Raw genomic sequence first — 27,208 nt, forward strand, 5'->3', positions numbered from 1 at the left:
CCCAACATCCATGCAACCTAATTGTAAAGATCAGGTAAAATCCGCCTTTTGGTATTATATGAATTCTAACATACATAATCGTGTTACAGGTTCATTATCAATTGAGTTTCTGCAATTCAAGGACATCCCCATATTTGAGCAATTTATGGACGAGGTGGAACCACCCCTGGCTAAAACCATGTATCTCCAATACAGGTACGGGGTTCTCCAAATAAATGCTAATACGTGCCGGTGGGGGAATCCTAACCCTAACAGAGATGATACACTTTGTAAACTGTGCGACCTGAAGCAAAGGGAAGATGAGGCACACATCCTCTTCTTTTGTCCATTATACAATGCTCAACGTACAAAATGGATCAAACCCCTTTGTAAAAATTTGGGTATACGCTCATACAAAGAGGCAGAAAGATTACTCAGATCCTTGTCCACTAGACTGATAACTTTTGGAGTCAGTCGATTTCTTTTTAGTATCTGCTTGATAAGGAAAAAGCATGGTTTTAAAACATAGATACAAAGTTTTTAACTCTGGCTTTTAAACTATTTAAAGAAAATTTTAAATAAGTGTTTTTAATTAGAGGTCTGTAAACTCCCTTGTATGTAAAATGTATATGTCCCTTTTATGAATTGTAATCAAATTATTGTGAATTGTAAATAATTAGGACTTTACATGAGGATTGCACAACAACTTGCACTTTATTCTTCTAATTGATGTAATTTTGTTTAATGTATAATGTATTTTTACTTGTTGGCTTGATGGCAAATTGCCGAATAAAGCTTTGAATTGAATTGAATTGAATTGTTGAGCTGCAAAATCCCCCGCAAAACCTAACAGCGATAAAGCAGAAGCAAATTTCAAACACACTAGATGGCAAGAAGAAAAACCCAAGAGCTAAGTCTAAGACTAAGACACCTAGGGGTGTGAAGAGAGAGACATTAACCAGGTCAGGCCAGCACACCAGTAGCCAGAAAAGGATGCAGTCTAAAAATTCAGAAACGGTGAGCCCTATACGACGATGGGTGCAAGCAAAAGGGGGGTAAAAACCTGATATCTAGGTTATCGGATGCTGGTTTAGTGGATGATGTGTGTGGGGCACTTAGACTTTCAGTGGACGGGACCCCTGTTGAAGCGACTGAGGAAATTCGCTTTCAGCAAGGGGAGAGCACACCTGGGGAGGAGGGAGACCCCCAAGCAAGTGAAACATTAGTGCTTACATTAATCTTGCAATCGCTTAAAGATCAAAGAGAGGAAACACAGGAACTCTTCGCCCAAGTTAGGGCAGACAACCAGGGTATGCAGCAAACATTGAAGTAAGTAACCTCGAAAGTCCGGACCCTTACAAATGAAATAACAGATTTACAGACTCGAGTTGCTGAAGGCAAATAAACAACACTTAAAACAACTAGCAGGGTTCAACAACATGATGATATGCTTAAGAAAATGCAACTTAAAATAGAGGATTTGAAAAATCGCCAAAGGAGACAGAATTTGAAGCTGTTTGGGATTCCAGAAGGGTTAGAGTGGTGAGACCCTACAGCATATGTAGTACAGATACTGCAGAGGGGTTTTCCAGACCTTGGGGATTGGGACTGGGATTGACAGATACAAAGAGCCCTTAGACTTCCATTCTTGCAACGAAGGCAAGATGCATGCATCCCATGTCTTTTTCTCATTTATTTTGGGAACTTTTTGCTCCGGCAAGCTGTCTTTTTGAAGGCAGGACCTAGATCACCTGTTACTATTGAATTTCGATCAGATTTCTGTAAAGCAACAATGAACAGGTGGTGGCAGCTTAGACAACTGATTGATCCACTTAAAAATAGTGGGGCACAAGTGTACTTTCAGGAACCAGCACACTTTAAAGCAGTACAAGAAGGGCATTCAAATGTTTTTATTTCTGAAAGAGAAGCGAAGGAAGCACTTCATGAATGGCAGAAGGTGGGGGGGTGTAGGCACGAAGGGTTAGGAGTGGATGTATTGCTGCTAAGGATAAGTCCGGGTTAAAACTCTTTTTTCTGTAAAGTGGTATTTTCTTGTTCTGTGTTCTGATTTTCACTTTAAGTTAGCAACGGGGTGTTAGCCTCTGGAACTACCGCAGGGACTGGATCTCAGGTAGCTGCCAAATCCATTGGCAGCTCTGAAAGAGGATGATTCCTCCTTCTAGATGTAGAGGGGGGGGTCAACCTCCAGTGGAGGTTAGGGTTGTGGGTGGGGGCTGTAGGAAGGTGGATATCTGACTATGGTTACCCCCAAACGTTTTGCCTGGTGTTTAGCTGGTTTTTGACATAGTTGGCCTGGGATCCTGCTATTCAGGGCCCCAGGCTAATTGCTCTCTCCTTAAAATGGACTCCATGTACCTTAGGTGCATACACAATTGGAACTGGTTCACCTTATTGGCCCCTGTAACAGTGTACCCTAGGTACCCAGGGCATAGGTGCATCCAAGGCCTACCAGGTGCTGCAGCATGTATTGTCCCACCCCTGGCCTGGCCTCCATATTTGACACAACTGGCTGATCACTCAGCTGGGGTAAGTTGGTGTAATCACCTCTTACTTAGATATAGTATCCCTATATCTAACCTTAAACTGGACACATATGTTCCTATCAGCCACTCCTATGGAAGGCCTCATCAATCCTGGAGGCAGAGTGCTTGGAAATATGTGAGATGGTGCTCTAGCATGAGCTGAGCCTGTCTGCAGCTGTCGGGAACCACTCCCTAAGCTGTTCCGGGATATTGCCATACCATATACTCTTAAGTGCATTATAATCCTCGCGGTTATATGCTATCTTTGGTTTGGCTTTATCAAAACATGTCGAGTAAGGTGTCATACGAATTGGAATACTATCCCCTCAACAGTTCTGTCGACGGGGATAGCATTCCACCCTTCTAGAGTACCACGACATGTGTGTAGCCTTAACCCCGGTTAAAGTTAACCAGAGCCTCAGCATCACAATATGGATGAGCCCTAGGGGCCACCTAAACCATATACTAAGAAAGTGGTATAAGAGATACCGATCGGAATGGGAACAGGCCTAGGGCCTTGGGAATCGCTGGAGCTATTCGAAACTAGCAGTGACTAAGTCGGGAAAGGCCCGCGGGACTCGGGTGCAGTGTTCAAAGTGCACGCACTTTCCAATGTAAAGTCTATGGTGCGTAAAAAGTACAAAGTTAAAGAGTTAGGAACCTTCCGAGTGACCTAGAACGCTGAAACTTAAAACACAGGCCCTTGAGATGTGTACCAGTGTAGGAACACCGGCGGAGCTGAGTTACCTCACCCACAGGAAGCGGGTGCACAGGGTCGAAGTAGTGTCTGGTTTCGTCACGCTGGTCGATGGTGCTTGGAGCTGAAGATGCTGCAGGCGGCTCGATGTGAAGAGTTCCGGTGGATCCAAGGGTGGATCTGAAGATGTGAAGACCTGAAAGCAGAGGGGACAATGTTCAAAGTCACTAGCCAGTGACTACCGTGGAACCAGATTGGAACCAGGCGATGTCGGGTGCAAACAGGCGTTGTCGGGTAGCTTCTCTCTGCAGCCACGTGGACACCGGGGGTCGAGGACGTCCAGGAGTTGGTCACGAGCTGTCCCACGCAGGCTTCTCACTGTTGGCGGTGTCGGCGACCTGATCGGAGCAAACAGGCCTTGGCTAATGCAAGCCACGCAGGAATTGAAAGATGCTTAACACTCGGACCAGCAAGGTCAGAGCGAGTGCTCCTTTTCACGGGAGCTTGGGTGAGTCTGGAGCCACCAGACCCGCTGTGTATTTCGTTGGTTTCGTCGCCAAGATGGCCGCTGACCACGTGGCTAGTGGCCGGGATGGCACGTCGAGTGGCACAATGCAAAAGGGCCCCACTCAGATCGTGGAGATGCTTGGGGGCTGATCTTCGGTGCAAGGGCTGCTCGGTGGTGGGGGTTCTCAGTCCCCAAAGCACAACGTCGAGGATGCCTCGGTTGCTGCGCAGTCAGCTTTTCGAGTGTCTTCCAAGATGTCCGGTCCCACATCACTCGGTGCCTCCACGGGTCCCTTCTTTGCAGGGACTGTGGATCGGGCTGTGAGAGGTCTGGGAGTCTGAGTCTTGTCAGGCTCTGGGCTCGGGCTCCGGCGGGAGGCGGCGGCAAAGCAGACGTCGAGTTGCTGGTTGGTGCCTGTGTTCACAGGGTGGCCACTCCTAGGCCACAAGGGAGATTCTCTTCAGTCTTCCGAGCAGCAGAATGTCGAAGTCCAGTCTTCTTCTTTATTTCAAGTTGATTCAGGATGATCTGCTGTGCAATGGCACTGCTCCCACTCTTATTCCCAATCTGAGGGGTGGATCACCTACTAGGTCCCTCCTCTGGGAGGAACCAGGAAGGGGGGCGGTTACACCCCCTTTCCTTTGTCCAGCTCCTCGCCAGGCCTGGGCCTGGAAAGTCCCAGGACCGGTTTGGACTGGCTTATGCACGGGGACACCTTGTGTGCCCCGGGCATGTCTCAATCTATTCAGCCCTGTCCTACCCAATACACAAAACCCTGTCTGGGGTGGTGCTCGCACCTCCCAAGGCAGGAAACCCTTTGTCCAAGCCTCCCTCGCTGGAAGGACTCCCAGCAGCAGGAGGTCAGACTCGTGTCTGTGGTGGCAGCATCCATTTTGTGATGCTGAGGCTCTGGTTAACTTTAACCGGGGTTAAGGCTACACACATGTCGTGTCCCTCTAGAAGGGTGGAATGCTATCCCAGTCGACAGAACTGTCGAGGGGATAGTATTCCAATTCGTATGACACCTTACTCGACATGTTTTGATAAAGCCAAACCAAAGATAGCATATAACCGCGAGGATTATAATGCACTTAAGAGTATATGGTATGGCAATATCCCGGAACAGCTTAGGGAGTGGTTCCCGACAGCTGCAGACAGGCTCAGCTCATGCTAGAGCACCATCTCACATATTTCCAAGCACTCTGCCTCCAGGATTGATGAGGCCTTCCATAGGAGTGGCTGATAGGAACATATGTGTCCAGTTTAAGGTTAGATATAGGGATACTATATCTAAGTAAGAGGTGATTACACCAACTTACCCCAGCTGAGTGATCAGCCAGTTGTGTCAAATATGGAGGCCAGGCCAGGGGTGGGACAATACATGCTGCAGCCCCTGGTAGGCCTTGGATGCACCTATGCCCTGGGTACCTAGGGTACACTGTTACAGGGGCCAATAAGGTGAACCAGTTCCAATTGTGTATGCACCTAAGGTACATGGAGTCCATTTTAAGGAGAGAGCAATTAGCCTGGGGCCCTGAATAGCAGGATCCCAGGCCAACTATGTCAAAAACCAGCTAAACACCAGGCAAAAAGTTTGGGGGTAACCATAGTCAGATATCCACCTTCCTACATAACCCCCCCCCCCCCAAACGAAAGGAGATAAGGCTATCCTTGACCAGGTAAGCCTATATTGCCTAAGTGGCCATATAAGGAAGTACCAGCTCTGGATTGGTTACCCCCTGTCTCATGGTCCACTAAGCAATCCCTCACCCTAAGGGTATCTGAGGGTCTCCACCATAGGGAATCTCTACCTGTGGTGTGTCTTTGCAAAGTTAAAGGCTGGTGTTGGGATGGAGTACTGAAGTGAGATTCCTCTGTAGGACTCAGCTTCCTCCAATCACTCTCCACCATGTGTGCCTTTCTTTCTTTGATTGAGTTGCACTGTGCTCTCAGGGTCAACCTCTGGCTACCTAAAGCTGGAGGCTGAGTCGCTCTGTTTGGCTTACTGGAGGGACAGTTCAGGTTTGGGCCCTTAGGGTCCCAGGTTTGGCTGTGCCCAACAATATCCATCTGGGGGAGGTCCCTAACTACTTTTAAGGGGGATCCCTCAGGAGTTTTTAAAGTTTGCACCTCACTAGGGTTACTAGTTTCGGTGCCCCTAATCTGTTGATGGGGGCGCTTTATTTGACAGGGGGCCCTTTGGGTCTCACTGTCCTTCTTGTCCTCTGCAGCCCTGGGCTGAGTAAGGCAAGGTAGAGAGGGGCAGGTTACCTGCTCCAGACTGGGTCCCACCTGAGAAGGGTCCACTGCTATCAGAGGCTCAGTCAGACCAGGCCTAACAACCTCTGGGACAGTTCCTTCATCAGGGGTAAGATCAGTTCCCTGAGGAGGCTGATCTTTTCCTAAAGTCTGGTGGGAGGGAGATTTCTCTTCCTCCTCAATGCTCTCTGTTTGGGTTGAGTGATCCATCATTTCAGGGATCACTACCCATGTATCAGTTTGAGTTTGGGCTGTGGCCATCACAGCCCCACCAACCTTTTCAGGAGGAGACTCAGTTTGGGTATGGGCTGTTACCATCACAGCCCTGCTACTCTTTTCAGGAGGGAAGTTAGCTAAAGATGGGGTTGAGGTTTGCTCAGCCCTCCCAACCTTTTCAGGAAGGACATCTTGGATTGGGGCTGTAGCCATCACAGCTTCACTAACCTTTCCATGGAGATTTACCATTCTAGAATGGGTTTGCTGTTCAACCTCAGCCCAGGCTGAGATTTCCAAATCATTACCCAGTAGGCAATCTACAGGCAAGTTTGCTGACACTGCCACTCTCTTTGGGCCAGTGACACCTCCCCAGCTAAGATTGACTACTGCCATGGGATGATTGGTTTCTATGCCATCAATGTTTGTCACCTGATATTTGGCATCAGGTAAAAGTTGCCTTGAGGGGACTAGACATTCAGCCACCATGGTGATGCTAGCCCCTGTGTCTCTGAAGGCCTCAACTTTCAAACCATTGATGAGGGGCTCCTGTCTATACTTGCTCAAAGTGTTTGGGCAAGCACTGAAATTGGCAAACCCCATGCCAGTCTCATAGACAGGAGTATCTGAGTTAGGGGACCTGGATAGGCCAGAGTCCACCTGTCCTCCAAAAGTAAACCCACCCAAATTCTTGGGGGTGCTCCCACCACCTCGGGGACCACTGCTAACAGTGACAGGAGGTGTTGGAGCATTACCTGGAGGTATATTCTCTTTATTGCCATTCTTGGGACAACAGCTATCTGTTTTGTAATGCCCCACCTGTTTACAGGTATGACAATAAGGCTTTTTCTGGGTTGTAGAAGTGTCTTGGGACCCACCCCCAATCTTGGAGTTTTGGGGCCCTGGGGAAGTCTTTTCCTTACTTTTATCCCCACCCTTCTCTTGAGGCTTGGTAGTCTCTTTCTTTTGGTCACCACCCTGGTTCTTAGGCCTGATCCTGGTTCTGACCCATTTGTCTGCCCTCCAACCCAATTCTTGTGGGGAGGTCAGATCAGAGTCAACCAGGTGCTGATGTAGAAGCTGATTTTGACAATTACTTAAGATTTGCTCTCTCATAATTAAATTATACAATCCTGTATAGTCAGTAACCTTACTTCCCAGGAACCAGCCTTCCAGAGCCTTAGTGGCAAATTCAACAAATTCAGACCAGTTCTGAGTCTGTGCCTTCTGGGTATCTCTGAACATTAACCTGTACTGTTCAGTGGTTAAGCCTAACCCATCAATCAGAGCACTCTTCAGGACCATGTAGTTTCTAGAATCCCCATCACTAACTGTGAGGAGTCTGTCTCTGCCTCTACCTTCAAAGGAGAGCCACAAGATTGCTGCCCACTGCTCCTGAGGGATCTGCTGTACTCTGCAGGCTCTCTCCATTGCCGTTATCCATTTATGGATATCATCCCCAGCTTTGTAGGGGGGCACAATCTTACTCAGGTTTCTTGTATCAAAGGACCTGTCTTTTTCCTTCTGGATAGTGCTGCCACCAGTGGATCCTAATCCACTCTCTCTAGGCTGTCTTGCTCTAGCAAGTTTCTCTTGGGCCAGGGCAACTTCTAATTCTTGTCTCTGGATCCTCAATTCAGCCTCTCTCATCTTGGCCTCATGTTCCCTTCTCTGAGGGCTAGTCATCTCCCTTCTGGAGTGACCATGAGAGCCTCTAGAAGCATGGGAGTTGTTAGTCACCTGAGTGAGTCCTTCTCCTCCTAGGCTTCTGGTTAAGTCCACTTGGGGGTCTGAATGGGTTGTTACCTGATTCAGTCCCAAATAGGCTTAAGTTAGCCTGGTTCAGTCTACTGACCAGTACCTGACTATTTCTGTCATCATCTGACTCACTGCTCCCCCCCTTCTGTCTCTTCTTCCTCTTCCTCCTCATCTACCTGAGGAGCTCCAGTGATGGGGGCTTCCTCATCTACCAGGATGATAGGGACAGGGGTTTCTACAGTGTCATCCTCAGAAGGATGGCCTCCTTCAGCATCCCCTGTGGGGTCTGCCTTAGAGGTCTTTAGAGTCTCAGACTGGTCCAAGATCTCTCTAAGGTGGTCTGTGGTAGGGGAAGGCCCTGTCCTCAGACCCCTTAAGACACAAAGCTGTCTTAATTCCTTAAAGGAAAAAATAGCAAATTTGGATGGTGCCCTTGGAGGGTCACTCTCAACAGGGATGTTCCCAGTGGAACCCTCTGCTCCAGACATTGCTCTAGTGTGGGTGGATGTGTTGCAATCTACCTACACTGGTGTTTACCTACTAAACCTATCTAGTAGTTGTAGTCAGGGTGTGCTACTCCCTTTGCTCTACAACAACTAAGTTCAGTAGAACTTAAGTATACTAGTCTTGTTTTATATGTACCTAACAGGTACCTGTATAATCTTTCAAATGATAGTCTCAAAGATTGTAATGGTAAAACAAGAGCAAGCTCAGATCCCACCGCTGCCACCAATGTGAGAAGTTGGCCTGGTATATAATGCTCACTAATTCTAGTGATCACTTTGTACCATGCCAAGCAACCCTTATGATGATTGGTTGTAATTCAACCTTGTAGACCAGTTATCCTAGTGGTAACGTGGACAAAGCAGTCTTAGGCTAAACTCTGAAAGGCATGTGAAGCCAGCTGTAAGACCATACACAACCCCCTTGAATACCAAATGAAAGGGACACCACACAGATATATATTGAAAATATATATTGATTTATTAACTATAAAATCCCCTGGACTCTTTGAGCACAGAAGCACAAGCGTTAAATCACAAGACAGTTTAAAATACACAAAAGTTGCACAATATGGATGAGCCCTAGGGGCCACCTAAACCATATACTAAGAAAGTGGTATAAGAGATACCAATCGGAATGGGAACAGGCCTAGGGCCTTGGGAATCGCTGGAGCTATTCGAGACTAGCAGTGACTAAGTCGGGCAAGGCCCGCGGGACTCGGGTGCAGTGTTCAAAGTGCACGCACTTTCCAATGTAAAGTCTATGGTGCGTAAAAAGTACAAAGTTAAAGAGTTAGGAACCTTCCGAGTGACCTAGAACGCTGAAACTTAAGACACAGGCCCTTGAGATGTGTACCAGTGTAGGAACACCGGCGGAGCTGAGTTACCTCACCCACAGGAAGCGGGTGCACAGGGTCGAAGTAGTGTCGGGTTTCGTCACGCTGGTCGATGGTGCTTGGAGCTGAAGATGCTGCAGGCGGCTCGATGTGAAGAGTTCCGGTAGATCCACCCTTGGATCCACCGGAACTCTTCACATCGAGCCGCCTGCAGCATCTTCAGCTCCAAGCACCATCGACCAGCGTGACGAAACCCAACACTACTTCGACCCTGTGCACCCGCTTCCTGTGGGTGAGGTAACTCAGCTCCGCCGGTGTTCCTACACTGGTACACATCGCAAGGGCCTGTGTCTTAAGTTTCAGCGTTCTAGGTCACTCGGAAGGTTCCTAACTCTTTAACTTTGTACTTTTTACGCACCATAGACTTTACATTGGAAAGTGCGTGCACTTTGAACACTGCACCCGAGTCCCGCGGGCCTTTCCCGATTTAGTCACTGCTAGTCTCGAATAGCTCCAGCGATTCCCAAGGCCCTAGGCCTGTTCCCATTCCGATTGGTATCTCTTATACCACTTTCTTAGTATATGGTTTAGGTGGCCCCTAGGGCTCATCCATATTGTGCAACTTTTGTGTATTTTAAACTGTCTTGTGATTTAACGCTTGTGCTTCTGTGCTCATAAAGAGTCCAGGGGATTTTATAGTTAATAAATCAATATATATTTTCAATATATATCTGTGTGGTGTCCTTTTCATTTGGTATTCAAGGGGGTTGTGTATGGTATTACAGCTGGCTTCACATGCCTTTCAGAGTTTAGCCTAAGACTGCTTTGTCCACGTTACCACTAGGATAACTGGTCTACAAGGTTGAATTACAACCAATCATCATAAGGGTTGCTTGGCATGGTACACAGTGATCACTAGAATTAGTGAGCATTATATACCAGGCCAACTTCTCACAGGGGCGGTGGTGGATGGGGTTCAAAAAAGGGAAAAGTCAACTGGAGGCTAATGAGAAATAAAAAAGATAATAAAGGAATTGGAAAAAGCACTGAAATGATAAAGGTAGAAGTGACAGGTAGTAGAGTTTTATTTTTGTTATGGCATGGTTTAACTGTTTAGCATGGAATGTAGCAGGTCTGAATAGTAGGATCAAGAGGCAATTAGTGGCAGAAGAATTAAAAATTGTATAAACCGCAAATAGTTATGTTAACGGAAAAGCATCTTGCGTATAAAGATTGTGGCTTGCTAAAACAACTAGGATTCGCAAATAGTTTTTACAGCACTGTAACGACCGGATTCTCGAACCAGATGGGATCAGCTCCTCAGAGCACCTCCAACCCAGTCGGAACGTAATCACCTCCCTCCTTAGAACATATTTACAATAGGTATGTACATATATATATTTATATCTCGTACCTAAGGATGGGGAAATAGCTATACACACGCATAGGTTTTCTACAATATAACACTCATACCAGCTAGTCTCACGGCAACTTAGGCCCAGACTAATCTACCCTGGGGCAGTTCTGATTATTTACCATCACACACTGATCACCATCAGTGCTCACTCGACACGCAATCCGGCGTGCCTTACGCACTAGGCTGCAGCCCTAGTGCTCTCTTCCTTCCAATCCGGTCCACAATCCGGCGGACCTAGACACTGGTATCCACCCCAGTGTTCTCTCACTCACAGCCCGATCCGCAATCCGGCCGATCTATACACCAGTGTCCCCCCTGGTGCTCTCATTAACGCCGCTTACCAACGACGATCACTCTCCTATGAATACCTTTGGAAGCAATCTCTCATTGGCTACTCGGGGTGATACTACAATAACAGGAATTAGCACAACTTGCCAAATTGAATCATGTACCTTCTGCTCTCAGAATCAAATGGTCCCTCTCTCCCTCATTATTCAGTCACCTCTTACCTGACCGGGATTTACATCCGTTCATGAAAACGATGTCTGACTAGAAGACCAGGTTACCCTGATTGAACAAGAATACAAGGCACATGTTGGTTCACTAAGAACTGGGGTATTTTATTACAATGATTATAAACACAGCACTATACTATAACATATATCCTGCAAAGAAAAGTGAAAGGTTAGAATGTGCACACTATGCAAAGTGGGGCAGAGGTCACCTTATGAGCACGAAGTCGGGGTTCGACAGTCATCTAGGTTCCCTTCTCGTCTGTGCCTTGGCTCGTCTCGGAATCACACCTCAGCAGTCACGAGTACACGTCTGCACCGCTATGCTCGATCTCCTCCGCTTCCCTCCAAGTCACTGGAACCTTCCTCTTTATTAGCTGCTGTCTCTCTCTGCCTCCGATCGCTCTGCACTACTCCTCTCTCCTCCTCAATCTTTCTCAGAGAGTATCAGCTTCATGATCTTTCTCGGACTTCAAAATGGCGACTGTCTGCCTGGAAATAATTAATGGCATTGATGCTAACGGCTAGCTGCCGCCTACAGACTGACTGACTCACAGCCTAACACTTTCGCTAATATGGAAGCTTGTCCTTTCATGGAAAGTTACGGCCAGTAACCTGCCGCCCACCAAATTCTTGTACCTCCCCGCACCAAGGACACGTTCCCAGCTGGCCAGCCTGATGATGTGTCTTCGGAATGGAGAAAAATACAGTCTTTCGATAAGGGCCAGCCTGAGCCGGTTCTCTCCAAGCGAACAACACTTAACACTTGACCTAGAAGCATCTCAAGCTGCCGGGGCAGAAAGCAAGATGGAGTCTCTCCCGTTTGAGGCCTACAAGGCCCGAAATAAGCATAACTCCATAGAAGGTATACTAACACTCTTGCAAAAGGACGGATTATCACTAATACTTATGAATCTATCCCCTAACATAAGTTTATAAGCCCTGATCTAAGGAAAAGGGTACGAAAGTGCATTACTGTGCCTTATGAATAGGCCCTGTTTATAGTTCTAATCCCTGCACTAGAAGGATAATAGGCTGGAGTCACCTCCAATCATTCTCCCTCAAAGGAGGGCCGAAAAAGTCGGTCAGAACAAGCACAAAGCGCTTCCATACGAGGGGTTGCTATATTAAAGCACAAACGGTTCATTGGTGTAACAGGTAAGACAGTGGCTGATAAAAATGAAAGGTGGGCTATAGCTCAGATTATGATTAAGGGGTAGAAAGATGTACTTTGTGCACTGCATGGGCCTAATATAGATGATCCTTCTATATTTGATATGATAAATGTTGAATTGTTGAATTGGGAGCGGGAACGGGTGGTGATGGATGATTTTAACTGTGTCATGGATTATGGAATTGATACAACTTGACGGGGGCATTTATAGAATGCGAAAAACAAGGGCCGCAATCAAGGAGATAGGGCGACTACAGGGTATGAGGGATGTTCCAGGTTATACTTACTATTCTGCTCCACTCAAACTTTATTCACGGATAGACATGGCTTGGGCTACAGCTTTTATTTTATGGACAATGGACATGGAAATAAGCCCAAAAGTAACTTCTTACCATAATCCTATTCTTTTAACATTAAAAATTCCTGATGAGAATAAAGCACCCAGAAACTTCTCTTATCCTAGGTATCTACTTTTAGACGAGGAGTACGTGGTTAAGACCAGAGGCCAGCTTGAAGCCTTTTTTAAGGAGAATGCGAGCTATTAAGCCATGTATTTAATGATTAAGCTATTGACAATGTAAATGGCAATGCCATTTATTTATTTATGATTTAAAAAAAATGTCATGAGCAATGCCAATAGCTCTACCTTTGATAATGCCGAGACCATTGCATTGTAAATGCTTGTTTTACTGGCTATAATTCACGGTGAAATACTTCTGAGGGGTTTTACATGATAGTTTGGCGACGCAAACCATCTTTTTGTGTCAGTGCCTGCTCGATATGCAAAGTACACTTGTTTCGCTAGCAACCGTTTGGACTTTGGGACCATTTCTTCCTAAATAGTTGTTTTGGTAATGCGTTCAGTGGTATTTTTTCCAGTATTTTGTCAAAAACTTGTGTAAAATGTTTGAGAAGTGTAACTTTTTTTTAGCAATGTTATGTCATTTAACCAAGACGTAAAAATAAAATATAATCTGTTTCCTTTATCAGGGGACCAAATCCGAGCAAAGTGCTACAACAGCTTTTGGCGCTGCAACCCGAACAGCAACTGAATATTTTCAAAACCTTTAAAGCGCACCTGCTAGAAAAGGGGATCCTTCCTGCTGTGATGCCACAGTAGGACTCTGTGGCGACTCACCAATAAAAGCACTGACGTAGATTGTGAAACTGGGCCGATCTAGCAGCACTTTTGCACGCACACAAGGCTTCTTTTACTGCAACGAGGTTCCCCTCCTGGAATAACTGTGAAGGCTCTTCCTGAGATGCAGACTGTTAGTGTGCTAGGGCCATCAGATCACTTTCAAGTACACATTTGTTTTAATTTGTAAGCCGTTGTTCTAAAGTTTTCTTTCGCAACCTCCAACTTACTTTTTCCTGCAAGAAACTTCGACAAAAGCTGTACTTATAATGTTATTTGTGGTTTCATACACTGTATGAACATTTAGCGTGGCGAGAAGGTGGGGCTAATAATGAAATTACATTGGCTTGACCCATGTAGCCATTTTACTATGCTGGACAATGCTATTGATTTCTATGCAATGTTTTCACGCAATGTGTTTTAATAATTTTATATCGATTTGAATTAAAATGATTACAGATAGTATGTGATCTGTTAATTATGTTTTTATTGGAAATTTATTAAAGAAATATGATTTAAAATAGTATGCGGGTTTAGACAATACTGCCTTTAACAGTGCAGTTGATAATGTCCTAGACATTTGATTCTATTTTTTTTTTTTTTGCAGAATTTTACAAAATTAACACAGCTGTCCAAACGAGAATCCATCACTCTGATGAGGACGACAATTTTATTTTGTATCTTTTTAGCAATAAGACTAAAGATGGATCTTAAAAGGGCACAGCACACTAGCATACAAGCAGTGGGGTCATCTCACTCTAGAGTGGATGGTATGGGGGTTACTTAGTTTTCAGGGAACGTGGGGGCTCTACAATTGAGTTTCTTTTGTGATCCTACATGCCTTATAAAAGGTAGTTCCTATGTTAACAAATACTTTAAGTCGCCATCTTTAAATTTAGCGATAATAGTTGAAAATCGATCTGCGTGAGTGGTTGCTTACACGCCTTAACCCTCCATACTGAATTGTAGACCAGTTACAGTTTGTAATGCGATGTACCACATTCCTTCATTTTAATCAAAAATGCCATTAACCACCTGTTATTCGTTTGTGGTTAAGTTATACAGCACAACCAAGATCGTGATTTGAATGTACACTCTTCCAAAGCACAAACTCTAGTGGTTCTTTTACCTGCATACCCCAAAATTATCTTTGCCTTACTGGCTATCATATCTTGATATACTTCCAGCTTAGCAATGTAAATTGTCTAATGATGACTGTTGATGCACTAAGAGCTATATTTATTTTCCTTCATAAGGTTTAAGCAAGTTGGTAAAACCGAACTTTGCTGGCAGACACTTCTCTTGAAACACTTGGGCAATAAATAGGAATCTTTTTAGTAAGTTTTATGCCTGGAGTTGTATATTTATTTACCTTGTGTTTATGTCAGAGTAGAATCTGAGAAACCATATGCTATATTTTTGGGTCTCAAAATGAAGAGTTCAGTTTGGGCCTGCCACTTTGTACATAATCTGTAAAATGACTGAATGCACTATACTGTATAAAGGGATAAAACTGTACATGTGTCATAGAAATGCAATAAATATATAGCACAGCAGTGTTTTAAATATAGGCTTGCACGCTCAGGAATTGTTTTGCTTTCCAGGTAAAGCATTTTCTGCTGTGAAGTACAGTTGTTAGAACTATAAAGTGTAAGTAGTACATGGAAGCTCATTGCTATGTATGACTGTTTATAGTGTTTAATTAGCAACAAAACAATAATTTGTTTTGGTTTTTCTCAAAATAAAAATGTAATTTTGTATGTTCTTTTGTTACTTGCTTTTATGTGCCTAAAAGAAACATAATTTGGTGAAAAACTACATGCACAGCACCTGCAGATTGAAAGCAGATAAGTATTTCCACATTATGCAACCATAGCGTACATAAGAATATATGTGATTACTCCAAAAACGAACTTGGCAAGGGTTGCAGTGAAACGTCCACAGCCTCAATACTCAATGCAAAGTAGCTTAACACCGCTTTGTAAATATGGTGCAGGGCATTCCGCCACCAGCATGTTGAAAAATGACAAGTTCCAGTTGTGCAATCGCCTTGTAAACATGCCCCTAAGTTTCTTTGGGAAAATGAGGGATCTGCAAACATACATATACATATATACATGTGTGTGTGTGTGTGTGTATATATATATATATATATATATATATATATATTACCTACTGGCTATCGCCAGTAGGTATATATAGTTAGGATTTTTTCCCTATGGGATTTTTGAAAATTCTATGTCTAATAACTTTGGCGTTTGTGGACGGAATCGGCTGAAATTTTCAGGAAAATGGCACATTTTGTTTCTGAGCAGCCCCTGAAAATTTGGTGGGGTTTCGTCAAGGGGGGGCCGAGAAAAAAGGGGGGTCCCAAAACGCGTTTTTCCCATTCATTTTTCCATAGGGCGGTTGGATTCACTTTTAGCTCGAACGGCTGAATGGATTTGCACGAAACTTGGCAAAATTGTAGGGACTGTTAGCCCGATGTGCCTTTGCTAGGTCTCAATATATGTGCTCCAGTAGTTTTTGAGAAATTAACGTTCAAAACAAGATATATATCTGTAACAGCGCTCCGGGCAGCGATCCGGTCCGCTTACTTTTCGCGAAACGGAACTTTGCGCGCAGAAAGCTGATTGGCTTTCCGGTGTCTGTCAACATTCGAAACAGTCTGGAGCGGCCACCATCTTATCTCTCGGTAGGATCGAGAGAGAAGAAGAGGTGAAAAACGAAGGGGGAATTTAATGAAAGGGGGCAAGGTATACCCCTCTTGACCCCTTAGGATTGTTGTTGGGGTTATTAAAGGGTCCCGTGGGGAAAATAAAAAAAAAATGATTTTTCACGGTAGAAGCGCTTCACGGGCCGCGAACTGGGCCGCAAACTGGTGACGAAACGGGAATTCGCCATTTTGTGCTTCGTTTTAATTGTTTAGAGACAAAAATTATCGCCGCACATCGGCCACAATGCATGAATATCGCTGAAAAGTCAGCGATATTCATGCATTATCCAGCAAATGCTCTTAGCCATGTTATCCACCTTCCATTGGATAACATGGCTAAAAACTGCTCTGTGCGTGAGCTTTTTTTTTTTTTTTTGCTGCGTGACGTTTGTTAACGTTCGATTCGATGGAAATCAGGAAGTGTTGACCACCATTTTGTCACTGCGAGTAAATATTTTGTTATAAATGAATCCTTATTGATAAACATTGTCTGCGCCATCTTGCGTTTTTGTCCAATGCCACAATTTTGTCGTGCACGGCAGCCATTTTAGATGCCTTGACCAGGGCCACTCTCTGCACGCCGCCGATCCTCAGCATGGCTCCCCACCCTCGCAAGCATCTCCCCCACGCACTGGTCACCCCCGCTGTTTCTCTCATGCATGGGCCATATACTTCCCCCCCATCTGCGCTGCTCTTCTCTGAGAATCACACCCTGTGCCCGCCCGACACCTCCCTTTCACCCTATTCACTACCGCACCCTCTGACACTCCTCTTCCTCTGTGTCCGATTGTCCAGGCCGGACCTAGGCTATCACCTAGCCCTGCGGATGTAGTTTATGGCCCCAGCTGTAGAGTATCCAGACATGCCAACCCTCCCGATTCAGGCGTGAGACTACTGATTTCAGTGCTAGTCTCCCGCCTCCCGATTCCTGCAAGCCAAAACCCGGGGGCATATTACCAACAACTAGCGATAATTTTTGTCTCTAACTTGTTTAGAGACAAAAATTATCGCCGCACATCGGCGAATTTTATCGCACATAAACCTCGCTATTAGCAAGGTTTATCGCAAATGCGATAAAAAACGGCCGCAATGCATGAATATCGTTGAAAAGTCAGCGATATTCATGCATTATCCAGCAAATGCTCTTAGCCATGTTATCCACTTCCCATTGGATAACATGGCTAAAACTGCTCAGGGCAGGTGTTAGGTTTTGGAGATATTCGCGCTTAGCGCGAATATCTCCAAAAGTTGGTAATAGGAGATAGCGATGGTTAGGGACTGTTTCCAGTCGCTAAAATCTTGGCACGCCCACTTTGCATGTCATTAGTGATAAATATCACTGATATGCAAAGCGGGGCCCAAGATGGTCGCTATCTCCTTTTAGCTGTCACTAACTGGTGTTAGCGACAGCTTGGTAATAGGGAGATAATTTTATCTTTTTTTTTTGGCTTTTAAAGCCAAAAAAGCGGAAATAACCCCCCTTGATAATATGCCCCATGATTTCTCGGGGGTTTCAGCTGACAGGGCTTGGTATTGTGTTACGTGCTAATTCTTCCAGGAAACGTCAGAGGGTCGATGCAGGGGTTCTAGAAGGGGTGATAAACCATTTAAGCCTCATGAACAAGCGCATGGTCTTTTAAAGATTTGTGAAGTACTCGGGGCGGCGGTGTGTGTGTGCCCTCTTTCAGGAGCGGGCGGGGGGGGCACTGCCACCAACTTGCCAGGCCAGGCAGTGTTCAACACGTGCATCACCCTTTCTCTGCCTGCTATTGCGCTCCATGCTTCGGAAAGGTAAGAAAAAGAACGTGCATTTGAGTTTGAAATGTCCGATCTTGTAGCAGTACACTTGCAAAGCCCACACATGACAATAACCCGATTCAAGGCCCCATTCACTCGATTTTTTAAAGATATATAGCACTCCAACAAAGTTAGATTTTAAAACTTTATTAACATTTAACTATAATGAACGGAACAAAAACTGTAAAAACATTTAAACATTTTTCACCCAAAAAAGCAACAATGGTCAGAAGCTGTCTTTTGTGCGAATAGTCCCAAGGCAGCACAACGTGCAGAGTTCTGGACGGCACCCAGGTGATGTCGCCTGGGTGCCGCACTGGTTTTGGGATCCTACAATGCTGCTCCGAAAATTGGCGTGGGGCGTCCCGGGTGGGGCGGGGGGAGGCCTCGTCAGTAGCGGTCTGTTGTGCGAATAGTCCCAAGGCAGCAGAACGCGCTGAGATGTTGATGGCACCCAGGTGATGTCCAGTAAACTGCCGCACTGGTTTTGGTATCCTACAATGCTGCTCCAAAAATTTGCGTGCGGCGGCCCGGGGGGGGGGGGGGCGTGGGGGAGGCGGCGTGAACAGGCCTTCCCAGGTGGCGGCCATCCAGCTGAGTTGCGCTCGCTCTTGCGGCTACAGCGTCTCGCTCACCATGTTGTTGAGTTGCTCCCACTCTTGCAGTGCAGCGATAGGCGCCTGCCACATGACTCTTAAAATGGCGAACGGCTCTTCGGTTTTGGGCCTGGTCCACTGAAATGGCCCTGGGACACCTTGGAACTCGGACGCTTGCCTGCTAGGGCTTGGGCTCCATTCTCGAAAAGCGTCCCCTCAGCCGTTAAGATTCTACAAAAGTCTTGGGGGCCCCCGACTCCCGCAGGCTTCCGGTGGGGAGCGGCTGCCATGATTGCTCGCGGAATGACCACGACGGAGCCACGAGATGGTGGTGCTCTCATGCTGACGCCAGCTTCAGTCTGAATGATCCAGAAACAAGGTGGGGCTTTCATCGTTTGGGAAAAAAAAATGTTCTAAACCAATGAAAAGTGTTATTTTTAGGTCATATGACCAAGCCTTCCATCTTTAGGAAACCAAAAGTAAAATGATCCAATGAAAAGTTTTATAAACAAGTCACATGACCTGTTATGCGGCATAGGGCTACAAAAAGCGTAGAAAATCCGTTGGCACGTGAGGCGGCGTCAGTAGCGGACCGATGTGCGAATAGGCCGAAGGCAGCACAACGCGCCGAGATCCGGATGGCACCGAGTTAGTGTCCAGCAAGTTGCTGCACTGGTGTGGCTATCCTACAATGCTGCGCCGAAAGACGGCGTGTCCAGCTGAGTTGCGGTCACTCTTGCGGTACAGTGACTCGAACGCGCCGAGATCCGGATGGCACCGAGGTGGTGTCCAGCAAATTGCCGCACTGGTGTGGCCATCCTACAATGCTGCGCCGAAAGACGGCGTGTCCAGCTGAGTTGCGGTCACTCTTGCGGTACAGTGACTCGAACGCGCCGAGATCCGGATGGCACCGAGGTGGTGTCCAGCAAATTGCCGCACTGGTGTGGCCATCCTACAATGCTGCGCCGAAAGACGGCGTGTTCAGCTGAGTTCCGGTCACTCTTCCGGCACTGTGACTCGAACGCGCCGAGATCCGGATGGCACCGAGGTGGTGTCCAGCAAGTTGCCGCACTGGTGTGGCCATCCTACAATGCTGCGCCGAAAGTCGGCGTGGGGTGCCCCGTTGGCTTATGAGGTGATGTCAGTAGTGGACCGATGTGTGAATAGGTCGGAACCAGCACAAGGCGCCAAGATCCGAATGGCAAGTCCTGGATGTTGAGTGCCTCAGTTGAGATTTCTGAGCAGTGTTTGTAAGACTGTCTGAAGCTTATGTGCACCTGCTGCAGCTTCACTATTGCCCTGGTGTGGCCAAAGGTCGCACATGACATAGGCGGCCGGCTCCCGAGGTCCGGCGGAACTTTTTTCCTTTTCCTTTCTGCTTCTTTTCCTACAATCCGTTTCATCTGAAGACACGACCAGGTCCCTGAATGTGTGCAGGGGGACGCTATTGATTGAATGAAAATGGCGGCTTGACACAAAGCTTACTCAAGCGTTGCTGTTGATGCTATACAGACAAAAATTGGTTTTCAGTTTGTACATTCTTCAGGATTTTTTTTTCTATCCAAGTCTGATTGACAGTTTGTAGAAAAATGGCTTCAGATTTTCCACATACTACTCTTCAACATTCTTCCTAAATGTAACAATGTGAAACTCACTAGGAGAACGGCTGTTTCTGTTTCCTTTCAAAATGCTGCCAACAATATTTTCTGAATGGAAGACACCATCTTGTAGCATAAAGGGCCGAAAGGGGTTCTGGTCTGGCCGATGGTTGGTGGAGACATTTTGACTATATCTTGGACCTGCCCGGCCTCGCACAAAATGGCGCCGGTATAAATGGGACTCGTAACTCCTTGCCCGCAAATGTATATCTAGAAAATGTTATTGTAAGTGGCCCTGTCGTATTTTAATTACAAAATGTACGTCCACCGATTCCGCAACTGTTAGACACCTTTGTTCTTGCAACCTAATGGCCCGCTCGTTACGTTCCTCTACAGTGTAAATGTCTCCTCATCATATACGATTTCAGTTTGCTCCGTGGCCGGCCCACGTGGTTATAGGCCCGTATTTGTATACTGACATTTTCACAATAAAGGTTTTTAAAACAAAACACGGTAGTAGTATTTACATTGGTAAAGTTTTTACTTTTAGTCACTGTTTTCGAATCAGTAAAAGGCAAGTGAAATAAAGCAGTCCAATTACATGACGGATAAAAGGTATAATATGTAGGAACGCAGTAAAGATAAATGGTCAAGGGCAGTTGTGTTTTTCATTTCTGCAACATAAAGTGATCGATAAGAATCTGATAATCAGGCGTATCGGCGACTAAGACAGCAGGCCGAGTCGCTTTTACTCAACGGCTCCGTCATGGAACGAAGAAACGCCCTTTTTCTCGAAAAAGGAATATATTTTACTTGCAGGACAGTTGTAAATTTTCCGGGAAAGTACATTAGCCTGGAATATTATAACATATATGTTTTAAAAAAAATAATGTTCGAAAACAATAAAAAGCGTAATTTTTAGGTCATATGACCAAGCTTTTCAACATTAAAATAACAAAAGCAAAATGAACCAATGAAAAGTTTTATTAACAAGTCACATGACCTGTTATGCTTACGTTACGCGCTGCGCGCCGCGCCTCGGATCACTTCCGGGTGCGCTAACGCGGCGTGTCAGACAACGCATTACGCGACAACGTAGGTCAAGAATATAGTCAAAATGTCTCCACCAACCAGCGTTCGGAACACAACCCCTTTCAGCAGTCCAAAAAGTTCTGTTAAATGACAACAGAGGGGACAGGCAAGAAGAACCATCAGTCAAAGAGGGGAGGGCAAGTTCTTCTCTTCCGGGTCATGTTGGGGCGCTACCGGAACTGATCGAATTGGTAGTCTAAAGTGTTTCTGGATGTTTCAGACTAAAGCTGGCGTCAGCATGAGAGCAGTACCATCTCGTAGCTCCGTCGTGGCCATTCCACGAGCAATCATGGCAGCCGCTCCCCACCAGAAGCCTGCTGGAGTCGGAGGCCCCCAAGACTTTTGTAGAATCTTCACGGCTGAGGGGACGCTTTCGAGAATGGGACCCAAGCCCTATCAGGGAAGCGTCCGAGTTCAAAGGTGTCCCAGGGCCATTTTAGTGGACCAGGCCCAAAACCGAAGAGCCGGCCGCCATTTTGAGAGTCCTGTGGCAGCCGCCTATCGCTGCACCGCAAGAGCGGGAGCAACTCAACTACATGATGAGCGAGACGTTGTAGTCGCAAGAGCGGGCGGTAAACAGCAGAATGGCGGAAGAGGCACAGTGTAGCAAAAGCGGGCGGAATGGCAACTGAAACGGTAAAGGGGCGCCCCACTACAGCGTGTCTTCAGGTCAAACGGATTGTGGGACAAGGTCCAGAATTGAAGAGTCATCAAAAGGCAAAAAGTTCCGCCGGACCCCGGGAGCCGGCCGCTTATGTCGGGGGCGATCTCAGGCTACACCAGTGCTATAAGACTTGGGGAGGGTGTCGGAGCCAAGCGTCTTCTCCGAGTCCATGGCCATCACACCGCCCCTCAGGGGCCTCCGTCAAGCTGTTCAGGAAGGTAACATATCACATTGTTTTCTAATGCAGTCAGGTCCACAAACGACACTCACTTACTTTGAGAATAGTGAAGCTGCAGTAGGTGGAAATAAGCTTCAGACAGTGTTACAAGCACTGCTCAGAACTCTTAACTATGGCACCCAACATCCAGAACTTATGCCATTTGAGAATGGCAGTGACATTGAAGCAACTCAGGGACCAAAACCATTAACGTACTTTCACGTATGAAAAACTTACTTGGGGAGGGGGCAGGAGCGAAGCGCCCCCTCCCAGTCCGCGCCACCACACCGTATGTTGAAAATCTGAAGCCATCGTTCTACAAAGTCAACCAACCTTGGATTGAAAAATCTAGAAAAATGTACAAACTGAAAACCAGTTTTGGTCTGCATAGCATCAGTAGCAACGCTTGCTATCAGAGTGCATGAGTTTCATGCTCGATCGATTGAGCTAGCCGGATCGGGCAATAAAAAGTATAAAATAGTTATGTAAATAGTTATTTAATAAAATGTTTTACCCTGTTTCTTTGCTGGTGTGTTGTCTATATTTTTAATATTTGCATAGGGTTTGTCGTTATTTTGGGCGGGGTGGGTGACGGAGTCGAGCTGTCTTGCAGCCCTCATGGTGTGGAGCTCAGTTCATCTCACTATTTTCGTATTTCTCATGAAGGGTTGTTCCTAATATTTCTATTTTAGCGAGGTCAAAAAGAGATCCAATTAGTGGCCTACTGATTTTGCTCGATTACTTTTATTTTTTTACACGATTTTTCACTATCTGCAAAGACTAAACAGAGTATTGCGACTTTGTGCTTGTTTGTAAATAGAGAATGATCCAAAGAGAACCAATTCTAAAACAGTAAATGCTTGGATAACAATCAATCAAATGGAGAGACAAGCAGGCACGACGGATTACAACGGGGGCAAAGGCCTGCGTTAACTACCGTTCACTATCTGCAAAGAGAGAGTACTACTAAGAGAAAAGAGGGGAGGGGGGGGGCAGCGTTCAAAGCACATCAGCGTGCATAAATACGAAAATGTTTTTATCTATCACGTACTTGACATTTTAAAGCTTTTCATATTTGCTATTAAAAAACCAATGAAATTCACAGAAAAAACCATAGGTTATAGTGGATATATAGTTAGGAATTTGCATTTACAAAACCTTGAAAATTCAATGAAAAAACCATTGGTTTTAGGCCATATATAGTTAGGGATTTGCATTTACAAAACCTTATTTTACTCGCATAAAACCATTGAAATTCCATATATAGTTATAAGCGCTAACTATATATCGCGCACCCGCAATCCACTGCTGATGATGTCACATATTACATCATTCATGACATGGTTAGTGACATCACTGATGACATCACTGATGACATCTCAAATGACATCACTGATGACATCACTGAAAACATCTCATTTGACATGACTGATAACATCACTGATGATATCATTCATGTGATAATACCATGAACCTCTTCAGACTCTAATATAACCTTACATACAATCAGTGTAAACAGACAGTCACAGACTGTCACTCATCCATGGAGTTACTCACACACCTAGTCAGTTATGCCAAAAATCAATCACACCTCCATTTTCTCAACTATACAGTTATACACACCTTACTTATTCAAACATATACTAACACATATTTACTTTACTCTCTTATACAATCCCTGATACAAGTTCACAATGATCCATACAGCCACTCACACATTCACTGGCTCTTATGCACAGTTATTTATATATGTCAACTCTCACATGTACTGTGTTTTACATATGTACTTACTTTGACATGTAGCACTGAGATATCCATTCACTCACCAATACACTCATGCACACAGTCAACCGCCCATACAGCTGTTTCCACATGCACTTTTGAACCCATACATCTAGTGAATCAACTGCTCACACATCTATGCACAGAGTCATACACCTCCCAGCCACCCACACACACACTCAGTCTCCCATACAAATACTTGGGCAACCAATCAATAACCCATATAGTTACTCATATAGCTACTGATCAACACATGCAGCAGTTTACAGAACAACAGACATAATGATGCACAAATTAAGACAGTTTAGTCACTAACCCATGCACTCAGTGAGACACATTTAATCACTCACTCATACAGTCAGACATGCACCTACTAAATCCTTCATCCAGACACTTATACATCCACTCATTCTTCAATATGTAAGACATATTTTTACTTTACAGAAACATACAGTCACTGGATGTTGTCATCAGTGATGTCATCAGTGATGTCATTTGAGATGTCATCAGTGATGTCATCAGTGATGTCACTAACCATGTCATGAATGATGTAATATGTGACATCATCAGCAGTGGATTGCGGGTGCGCGATATATAGTTAGCGCTTATAACTATATATGGAATTTCAATGGTTTTATGCGAGTAAAATAAGGTTTTGTAAATGCAAATCCCTAACTATATATGGCCTAAAACCAATGGTTTTTTCATTGAATTTTCAAGGTTTTGTAAATGCAAATTCCTAACTATATATCCACTATAACCTATGGTTTTTTCTGTGAATATATATATATATATATATTCACTGGAAATTTTACTGACATAAAACCATTGAAATTCCCACGTTATAGTTAGTTGGACTCACTATAACTTGCGCGCCTGCAATGCACTGCTGATGAAGTCACATATTACATCACTCAAGACATGGTCAGTGACATCACTCATGACATCACTGATGACACCATCCAGTGAATGTGTCTTTCTGAAAAATAAATATGTTTTATATATGTATTTGTAAAGGACGATGGAAGAATAAATGGTTAAATAAGTGTGTAAATGGATGTTTTTTTTAAAAAGAATTGATTGGTTAACTGCCTTATTAAGTGTATCTTAGTGAATACATATATTAGCGAGTAACTTTTAAATATTGTAATATATGTATCAGTGTTTCACTTTGTGTATAAGTGGCTGCATGGGTTGGTGACTGACTCACTGTTTGTATGTGTTTTGAAGACAGCATATGTGCAGGGGTGGATGAGTGTGTATATGTGTGTGTGTGTGAGTGAATAACTGTCTCACTAGTGTCTTTATCAGTAACAAGATATGTTTTAATCTAGTATATGTGAGTATTGATGTATATAAGTGAGTATATGAGAGAGTGAGAGATTGTAAGAGTTCCTTTTTAAATAAGTATGTCTTTCTATAAGTGATTGTTTAAGTGAGTAAGTATGTGTACGTTTCCTTAGAAGTAAGGTGGTAGTGTGTGTATAGTTGTATATGCAAATAAATGGATGTTCAATAGTTTATTTGCATGTGTGAGTAACTTTTGAATGACTGTCGGTGTGTAACAGGATGTATAGGTGTATCACTACATATGATGAGTGAGTATATGTATGAGTGACTATATAGAACTGTTGGTGAATGAGTGGATGTGTATATAGATGGTGGAATTACTGAATTGGTTGTTGTAACTGGTATGGGTATCTCCATTTTTTTTTAAATGTTAGTTTCTATTTTTGAATGTGTTTCAAGGGTTACATTACACTGAAAGGATATCTGTCACTTTCTCACAATGATGGTGTCATCAGTGATGTCATGAGTGATGTCACTGACCATGTCATGAGTGATTTAATATGTGACGTCATCAGCAGTGCATTGCAGGCGCGCAAGTTATAGTGAGTCCAACTAACTATATCGTGGGAATTTCAATGGTTTTATGTCAGTAAAATTTCCAGGTAACTATAACTGCTGTGAAACCTATGGTTTTTCAGTGAATTTAATAGGTTTTTTAAATGCTAATTCCTAACTATAACTGGTGTGAAACCTATGGTTTTTTCAGTGAATTTCAAAGTTTTTTTAAATGCTAATTCCTAACTATAAGTCTCCCTTTATAAGTAAGACTGTTAGCTCTCTAGTTGTTCTTTAGAACACTCTGGGACATTCTGTCATTGGGCTATAGTTGGGCTACATCTGGCTGATATTTGAGCTACATTTGTTTTTTTTTGTCTCTGGTGGCCATCTTTGGGCTACATTGGGCTCTAACATATATATAGCCCAATGTAGCCCAATATATATTTTTTCAAAGTTAATTTTCGTAAAAACCACTGGAGCATATATCTTGAGACATAGCAAAGGCACATCGGGCTACCAGTCCCTACAATTTTGCCAAGTTTGGTGGAAATCCATTCAGCCGTTCGGGCTAAAAGTGAGTCCGACCGCCCTATGGAAATTAACATGGAGAAAACACGTTTTGGGACCCCCCTTTTATCTCGGCCCCCGCTTGACGAATCCCCCCCACATTTTCAGGGAAGGAGCGGAGTGGGCCACCTACTTTGAGAAATTCGCGAAGATTCGTCCACCGGCGCCAAAGTTATTCCCAATAGAATGTTGCGGATTTCCTATGGAAAGTAGATCCTAACTATAACTACCTACTGGCGACCGCCAGTAGGTAAATAAATAAATAAATAAATAAATAAATAAATAAATATATATATATATATATATATATATATATATATATATATATATATATATATATATTCACACGATCCAACCAATAGACGTCACAAAAACGGCAAGCACTCCGATGTAGATATGTTTATTCAAGATTTATTCATTTTCCAAACCCCCCTTCACCCTGACTGACGCGTTTCGCCAGTTAGCTTCGTCAGTGTCAGTTTGTGCAAAAATACCAAAGCCATTTTAAACCAACCGCTTAGTTTCATTTCATAGACATAGATGATGGTATTTGACATGGAAACGGCGGCCATCTTGTAGTGTAGTATTTACAAGTATTACATTTGGTTTGAAAATGCCTTTAAATAAAGTGCTCAAGTGCAGAATTAAAAAAGTTGACTTTGACAAACTTTACATTAATCTTGTGCACACTGTTATTCTGTATCAGATTATTTATACATATTTATATATATATATATATACATTTGGAAACAAGGGGATCGTTTTCTGATTTTCAAAGTTAGTTATGTAGGGGT

At 44.4% G+C, this 27,208-nt stretch overlaps 1 protein-coding gene across 1 annotated transcript in view; it reads left to right on the forward strand.

Moving 5' to 3' along the window:
* CDS1 (CDP-diacylglycerol synthase 1) overlaps nucleotides 1–15,297 on the forward strand; it is a 955,907-nt gene extending 940,610 nt beyond the window's left edge. Inside the window, exon 13 of the mRNA XM_086961872.1 lies at nucleotides 13,390–15,297. Within this exon, the coding sequence (XP_086817998.1) occupies nucleotides 13,390–13,519 (130 nt within the window). The 3' untranslated portion in view covers nucleotides 13,520–15,297. The remainder of the gene's footprint in view (nucleotides 1–13,389) is intronic.
* Nucleotides 15,298–27,208: the final 11,911 nt, after the last annotated feature.

This window comes from Lissotriton vulgaris, chromosome 3_1, assembly GCF_964263255.1.
Source record: "Lissotriton vulgaris chromosome 3_1, aLisVul1.2, whole genome shotgun sequence".
NCBI classification, from domain to species: domain Eukaryota; kingdom Metazoa; phylum Chordata; class Amphibia; order Caudata; family Salamandridae; genus Lissotriton; species Lissotriton vulgaris.